This window comes from Protopterus annectens, chromosome 3.part0, assembly GCF_019279795.1.
Source record: "Protopterus annectens isolate FY-2018-M chromosome 3.part0, PAN1.0, whole genome shotgun sequence".
NCBI lineage: Eukaryota > Metazoa > Chordata > Ceratodontiformes > Protopteridae > Protopterus > Protopterus annectens.
In genome coordinates, this window is record NC_056731.1 from 423,411,073 (window position 1) to 423,419,974 (window position 8,902).

Consider the following 8,902-nt stretch of genomic DNA (forward strand, 5'->3'; position numbering starts at 1 on the left):
TCCATCAAAAACTGATACGAGTTTCAACAGGGAACCTCCGCCTTGGCTGCGGCACGACCTCCTGGTTGAAAAATAATTCACTGGGCTACCCCTACCCGCAGTGTCGCATTTTGTCACATTTACAAGCAGACTGCATGCAAGAGTGAGTTACATCCAGTAACTGCAACAGTATTTTTCTAATGAATAACTACAACTCTCACTTCAAACAAGATTTTTATTTAATACTTGTTAGTATACTCTGTAGCAAATATCTTCTCTTTTCTCTGATTAGCCTATATAATAAATTTTGTTACATTTTAAAATATTTATTTTTTCTAGATTTCTCAAATGTATGACACAGATTTAAACATTAAACCCTGCGTGTGTGTGTGTGTGTGTGTGTGTGTGTGTGTGTGTGTGTGTGTGTGTGTGTGTGTGTTCGGAATACTTATTGTACATGTATCTTCCAAACATAGTGGAGGGAAAGGAACTTCAGGCAGTGTGATGGGGAATGGACACTGCTAGTTGTAACATTAGGTAATGCAAAATCCCACCAACTTAAATTCTGCATTCATGGTTTCTTCAGATAGTCACGATTAAAGTACATAACATGTTCAAAAGGGTTCCTGGAAAAACGTAAATGCGGTGAAAATTATTGACCGAAAGTTGCACAAAGTGAACACCATATCCATTGCTTTACAGTTTCGTTTCGTTTCCGCGATTTTTTTGCGAAAATGAAGACCCCATCTTATCAATTATTAATACTATTACTGTGCGATTACCTGGCCCGAGGCCGTTCCTGAGTTTCCCTCGATAACGAGCTCAAAGGTTTCTTTCTTCAGATGTGAATGATTATGATTTTGTTTAGACGGAAGGAAATCTGTCGGTCCAGTTTTTGGCTCTTCCTCTCAATGTCTCTTAACACTGGACAAAAGAAATAGTTCCGCACATTATCCTGGATGGACTGTAGAGCGCTCGCAGATGACTCAGGAATGAGTTCAGGAAACCCCCAACTCCGCTGGAGTTCTAGATCCGGACTAAGTGCAAGGACAGAGCTTCTGCTTTCCTATAAGGTTACCCACCAGCATGTCATTACGGCGGACAGAGCTAAGATCAGTAAAATAAAACACGAGCACTGTGGTTGAAGGCTACGCTGAGAGCCGTTGCTACCACCACACAACTGGAATAAGCTGCCCTGAAACTCCAGTTTTTTCGACTCCTTTTTCAGTTTTCCCCAAACATCTGTTGCCCCTTCCTGGCAATCTGCAAGAGCAGTTGTAGCACAAGCATGGAAATTGTCCCAGTATCTGTAAATAAAACAACAAAATTTGATTTTATTTTCATTTGGCTAGTCTGTCACCCGCATAAGAACGTAGTTGCATGCCAGTCAGATACTACATAGAGGTATACCTATTTACAATTACCTTTTGTTTGAATGTTTGCAACTTACACAACTTCCTTCCACCCCCATAAAATCATGTTATGGACAAAAAAAATGATGCAGAGTACATTACTGATCCTAAATTCAAACGCCAGTCAGAGGTGAGAGTACTGTAGTTTTTATAGCCACAGTTTTATGAAAACGCACTGAATTCATATACATATAAGAAAATAATTGCTGATGGCTTCAGATCACTTTTGAATTTCATTAGTCAGCTGCGGGTGGCACCCCATACTTCCTTATCTTATTATCTTACACTTCTGGAATTTTAAACCATGACATATAGCACAGGTATACGTTTGTACAGCCAGTTTCTATTAGAAAAAAATTCAAACAGTAACATCGCAAATCTAAATGTAGACTAATAATTGCAGTGCAACTACAGATGTAACAATTGTATGGAAACATTTTTATCAACAAAACATGGATGAAGACTCAGGACTAATTGTTATTTTTCATGGAAAATGTTTTAGGTCGTAAATAAAACGAATAGTTTAGAATTAAATGTTCTAAAGCAAGCATTTCTTTGGGAATTGTAAAAAAATCGAAGCACCTAAAACAGAGCCCCCTACACACACACACACACACACACAGATACACACTTTTTCAGCACCGCTACTTTTGCCATTTCCTTCCAGAACTGTTTGCTGTAGGTCTGCATCTATTGCATCTAACATTTAAACCACACACCCTGTCCCTTTTTAGTCCTATTTGAAATCCTGAACACAGCAGTAATCTAAACAGCTGAAACTGGCCGTATACTTCCTACTGGTACATAATAAATAATTAAATATTTAGATGCCTTGGAGGTGAGAGGTTGTAAGCTGCTGCAATATTTCTGCTGTAATTACATTCTCCCAGGGTAGCCAAATCAATCCCTGTCTGTCACTCCGGACAGCAGAAAGAGCTTGAGGGACCCTTGATTTGCAAAGGCGCAACCTTTAAGGCAAAACAAAGCTCGTTATGAAGTCAAGGTGTTGTTAGCCTTGCTGTAAAGTCACAAAGCAGCGCTCAACATCACACAGAGTATTATTCGTGCCATGCTTGTTTAAAATATTCAAGAAACAGAGCAACATACTCAGAAAAAAAACCGACAGAAACACAACACTACCAACTAATTTAAATAGAAAGATCTAGCCAATGTAGACGAGGTATTACTAACGCAGGTGACGTCCGCTTCTACGGGTTAAGTCATGCTTCCTGATGGTTACCACACTTCAGTGGCATATTTAAACGTGTCCACATATTTAGATGCGTCCACACTTCACACCTTGACCTTTTATAGAAACCACAGAAGGCATTCGGTCCAACACTACACTTGGTTTTTGCATTACTACTGCCTGGTTAAGGCGCAATCGAAAGACTATGAACGATCTGATGGTGAAGTCTTCTTAAGCCCTTCACAGATGTTTCACATTATTTCAAACAATCAGATAAACAGACAAACTGCGACTTGATTTTATCTACCAGTAGTTCTTAATACCATTTTAAAATTGCAGTATCGCCTCAGCTAGTGGCACTAGATAATTATTGAGGTACACACCACTTACCACCAAAACAGAGGCTATTGTTGTGGACTGAATTATGTAGTACTAACTCCACTAGAAAAGATTTTCTATATTGGTTGCCAACTAGTAAATGCGACGTTTCAGCTATTTACAGCCAGTCTCTTTTCTGTTTTAAACGATGAGGATTTCAAAACAAGTACCGAAATCAAGCGCCTCTGCCAACCAATGTATTTTATTTTGTATAGAAACAGAGAAAGCAACAACAGTTCTGTAACATTTATAAAATACAGTCACAGTACCGTTCCCCCTTACTGCAGAGTGTATTCATTTACACCTGCTCTCTTTTATATGACTTTTGGTCAGAAGCTAAAACTGAAAAAAATCTTCGAACAAGTACCGTGGATGAAGTAATTTATTAAATAAATATTACTTCAACGGTAAGGTGCACCCAGTGTAAAGTTTTATCTTCCTGGGTTGTTCGGGTGCTTGAACTGGCTAACTGCAATTCTTAATAGCGAACATTTATGAGCTATTAGAGGTAATGCATACTTAATCCCCGAAATGTAGAAGTTTCATAGTATTCCCCACCCCACCCACCCCTTCTCCAAGATACAGTGCAGATATCTCTGAATTGCTATATTTGAGCAGTAAGGAAAGGTGTGCAAGACACAGCCTTTCCCCACCTAGGATAGGGAAGGGGTCAAAGTTACTTAAATATGTAACACGTTTCTTTTTTTTTTTCCATTCTTTTTTTTTTTTTTTTTTTTTTAAGGAATCGCTATTTATGAAGCATAGTAACTAGTAGTATCAGGAGTCAAACATACCAGCCCTGTGCTGCCTTTACTGTTCTGGCCTGCACTCACATTCTGTTTGAAAGTGGGAAGAATGAGAATCAGAACCAGGGTGGCAGGTGCAAGTCGCTCATAGTTCATTGGTGCTTGCACACTCACGGTTTTTGTCATACGTGCATGCTGGCATTTTCCTAAGTAAAATAAGCGATGAAAAGGTACCATATTGTTTTTCATATTTTATAACTGACTACCAAGATTTGCAGTAACAGAAATTGTGTAAGCAAAAATAAGTCCATCTGTTTATTTCTGGACACTAAAACTAATGTATTTCGGCTTTTCCCGGTTAGGGGTCGCCACAGCGGAACTTCGGTCCGCTAATGATTGGCAGTAGATTTTTACGGTGCCGAGGTGCCAGCCCGACGCCCAACCTTCAAAGAAGGCACACGCATTCACGCACGCACCTACCTGCATGTCTTTAAGCGTCACTCGATCGCGGGGAGGACATACAGACTCCACACAGAAGGCGCTGCAGCCGAGAATCGAACTAGAGAACATCTTGCTGTGAGGGGCACTGCTACTATTTAATCAATGCCAGTTCGCTGATAAACTCCCAAATTTGTCCATGCATTATCAAACGTGCTTGCAGCAGCATACCTCTAAGGCTTACCACATAAGCACCCTTCTTTGCTACTTCAGGCAACAGATTTGTCTCTGTTCTTCATAAACTGATTGATATTTCTCAGGTAGTTAAGAGATCTTTCATTAATAAATAACTAAACTAAGGCTATCCATAAATTCTTTATCAGTAACTGTAAAATGTAAAAGATCTAACAAACAAAAATGCATGACTGAAGAAATCTGAAAACGCTCCTCTTTCTGACCATCTACTCTGATTAATAAAATAAAAAAAAAGAAAAACAATGCTATGGCGTTAAGTCCCAGAGATACACAGATATGCATAACAGCATATAATTTGTCCTAGAAATTGCATGATAAAAGCTTAAACTGTGTGTGTGTGTGTGTGTGTGTGTGTGTGTGTGTGTGTGTGTGCGCGCGCGCGTGTGTGCGTGGCCTGTGCTAATCTCTACCCTTTACGAATATTTACCTTCTATGTCGTTCCTGTTGGTCTGCTTGCTTCCTTATCTTCTCTTTTTGAGAAACATCTCATTATAACAATTGCAAGGAAACATCAGTAACAGACAGTCACACAAAAGCTATAAATGCACAACGATCATGCCTGGGATTTCAGGATACCCAGTATAAATACACAGGTGTAATAAAGAGGAAGAAAAGGTGGATATCGAAATATTTTTGTTCGAGAAGGAATCTTTGATGCACAAAGGAGACTATCAAAAGAAAGGCTTCTTGGCAACCATAAATAGTACTGTAGTCTGCATAGTGTTATGTGAAGACATCTCCCAGGAAATGAAGTGTATTGAAAAACAATAGGACATGCACCCATATTTGAAAACCCATAATGTTAACGAGAAGCAAACATGAGCAGAAGATAGTGAAATACATTATCTGCCGCCACATCCAAGAGCAGGTTTCTTTTTAATGTCAGGCAAACATCAACATTCTGATTGTGGTAGGTGGAAGGAGCAGCATTATTGCTCATCTGGGAATAAGTGACCACCAAGCAGTATGCTTTATAATAAATATCCTTAGAGTACAGCCCATCAAAGATAGCATAGCAGAGGATGGAAATATGCCATGTGGCATGTGTGTGTGTATCTTCAAGTTGAAACATGGAGTCTCAACAAATTAAAATCTCAAATTAAGGATCAGTACACTTGGAAGAAAAATGTAAAACATGCTAAAAATTAAGGAACTACAGAACCAAATGCATGCAAAACTAAAACATTAGTCATCATAGCTGTCGACCTTCCATCTCCAAACTGAAGAACACTAACCCGCATAATGTGGAAAAATGGGCAAAATGTGAAACACATACTAACGGCTTACTAACAGCTTCAACTAGGAGGGTCATAGGATGATTCAAATATACTGGTTTTACTTAGAAAAAGCATATTTTAATGAACTGGTATGTTTCATTTTTATTTACCATGGATATCAGTCAAAAAATCCTAACACTAAACGTGTAACAGACCCGTTCAATGTGGAACCTTGAAGAACATTAACTTTTTAAGACTCCAGGAGGTACGTTCCTCATAATGAGGTACACTAGAGAGGTATGAGTCATTACTAACTGATGGACATGAGTCAAAAAATCAAATGACCCCAATGGAGGACAAATTATGTGCACGTTAAGGTGTGATGTAAAAGAAAGAGCATTGTGAAATTCAGACAAAACAAGTTAAATGTAACAAACTAGTAACATAAAAATAAAGATTATATCTTAATACCCTCATTTTGCCTTTTGACCTGAGTGGCAACAGCAAAGGGTTCTTGGACCAGTGCACCCATCCTTTTTATAAATGTATGCATAAATAAAAATATGAATAAATAAAATGTAATACATAAAACTTCTGATTTTTTTCTTTTCCATATTCATGATTTATAAAGAACGGAAACGCATATTTATTTCTTTTTAGGGGGTGTTTTTTTCCTCACAAAAAAGCCTTCAATAATAATTCTTGAAATTCCTGCAATGAGTGGTGGAAATGTGTTTCGAGCTAGTAGGAAATGGAATCAGTCCATAATTCTTAAAAATAGCAACTTAAAGAACTGAAAGCTACTTAAAGACTGCAAAATAAGAGATGAGTCCCTCTTTGCAATGGCAGAAAAAAGCACCAGTCAACTAGTTTAACCTATTACCGTGCACCAAATACAATACACCATCGGACCTTGCGTTGGTGGTTCATGGCGTGGCATTAGTTCCTCCTTTGCTACTGCAATGCATTCAGGAGGCGATCTCGCTCCCCAGCACAAGTACCGACCTCGGCTGTCTGGTTGTTGACTGACGCTCCTGTTTCATATTACACTGGCGCTGTGGGTTATGTGCATATCTTTCAGGTGTCCAGAAATGCGTATTATGTACAGAGTTTTGCTTAGTATTTTTGGCCTATCCCTGATAAAATCTGTGTTTTTCTGGCAAACCGCCGAGGACTGCGGACAATAAATAATACAGACTTCTGAGTTTCAGACTTCAGGTCTTTAAAAAATAGGCGTTAATACAAATCCTATCATTCTAGCAACCTTTTAAGTTTGTAAGAGCAATATCTAAAATCTGCTCATCGTTTTGTCCTTTATTCCACCATTATTTTTGGTTTTGTTTAGAATTCTTGTACGAAGAGGTTGAGAGGTATCTGTGTTGATTAGCGGTTGCAACCATATGTGTTTTTAAGTTTATTTTTCTCACCTTCATTTGCCTTATATGACTTGGGACCTGATCATCTAAATGAGCTACTGAGACTTTGAGTTCCAGCTAGACATCACAGGATACCATGTGAGCCTTCTATCAACATTTGCTGGCATATACTACCCTGGTCTTCCAGAATGAGTTTCCTTCCCTGAATCAGGTGCATGAGTCTTCCTTTAAGAGGTCCCAGAGGTATTGCTATAGTTTTAGAAGTGTGCATTATGAGTACAGCACAGACACTCATTTTGTGTATCCGTCTATCTGTCTGTCTATCAACTGGATAAGTCCAGTGACAAAATGTAATTTTCAAGGGCAAAACAGAAGCACTGTCTGTTTGGGTGACTTGCTCAGTCACACAGTAGGTAAATGGAGATTTAAGTGATTAAATCATGTAACCCTGACTACAGGAAGCAGCTGATTGACAAATCAGAGCATTAATTCACAATGCTAACTGTTGGAGTTAACCTTCAGAGCAATGCATTTTAAATTTAATGGGTGATTAAATTCATGCTATTTGTTATTCAGTTTTGCTATACCAATTCATGTAAGTTGTTGAAATTTCAATAAACTTTGTTGTATTTATTGTTTTTTTTAGATGCAGAATGATCAGGATTAAGCATTGTAGTACTCTAGTAAATAAACAAATAAGTAAATATATAAACAATTGTGTGATTATGGCAAGAATAAAGATCTAGGAAGCATTAAGATATAGAATAAAAAGCAATATAGCTATCCAGAAGGAAAGTCATGCACAGTTCACAGATATTTTAGACTGGATGACCAGGATAACAGATAAGATGAAGACTGGGTATTTGCTTGCATATGAATATCACAGCAAGTAGCACATGATGTCTTTGAATTAATGGGGTGGTTTCATGCTCACTTCTTATAGGTTCATAGGTTCATACTAGGCTATCTGCCCAAGGGCATTTATAAGCTTAGCCCATAGTTATGTGGCTTTCACCACCCCTTTAGTTTGAATAAAAACTATGCCTATCATTTTGCTGTGCCTCTGTCAAGCAGTGACACTGAAGTAATCCCTGGGGTATATCTGCAATCTCCCATCCATTGGTCAAGATTCCTCTTGAACAAGGCCAGAGAGGTGCTCTGGCTCACATGTACCGGGATTTTGTTCCACAGCATAGGGAGTCTCTGGGTGATGAATCTGTCCCTCCAGCACGTTCTATTTATAACCGTGTCAAGGTTTAAGTCTCCCGCCCTTGTGGTTCTGAGGGATCTAGATTTTTTGAGGTGAAGCATATTCATCAAATCTGGGTTTGACATGGCCCTATATGTCAGGCACAGGTCACCTCTGAGCAAGCGGTATGAGACTGAATAGAGCTGAAGTTCTTTCAGTTGGGCAGCATAAGACATATTTTTGAGACCCTTTATCCTTTTGGTGAGGAACTTTTGGGGCCTTTCAAGCTGCAGCAGGTGTCTGGTCAGATACATTCCGAACGGGGCATTGTACTCAATCATAGGTCTAATGAGTGATGAGTACAGGGGGACGATGACCTCCCTTGATCTAGATGTGAATCCCTTCATGATCAGGTGGGCGATATAGAAGGTTTTCCTAACTACTTTAGCAACATGAGTGTCAAACGAAAGGCTACTGTCAACCTGGGTCCCCAGATCCCTGATGACTTTTTCTGTGCTCAGTGGATTGCCACCTATATGGTAGCTAGGGGTAACCTTGTTTTTCCGAAGGGTATGACTATGCATTTTTGGCGTTTAACTTCAGGCCATGGCTCTGGCACCAGTTATCCGCTTTCTGTGAGGCCCTTCTGGAGGATATCTGTGTCAGATGTGTTTTCGACTATGGCCCAGTTTGCAGTCATCTGCAAACTTTGTCAGCCATAAC

General features: G+C 39.1%; 1 protein-coding gene across 1 annotated transcript in view; it reads right to left on the reverse strand.

The window, feature by feature from the left end:
- Window positions 1–200: 200 nt before the first annotated feature.
- The window catches only part of NRN1 (neuritin 1), a 50,851-nt gene continuing 42,149 nt past the window's right edge, over window positions 201–8,902 (reverse strand). Inside the window, exon 3 of the mRNA XM_044064860.1 lies at window positions 201–1,286. Within this exon, the coding sequence (XP_043920795.1) occupies window positions 1,046–1,286 (241 nt within the window). The 3' untranslated portion in view covers window positions 201–1,045. The remainder of the gene's footprint in view (window positions 1,287–8,902) is intronic.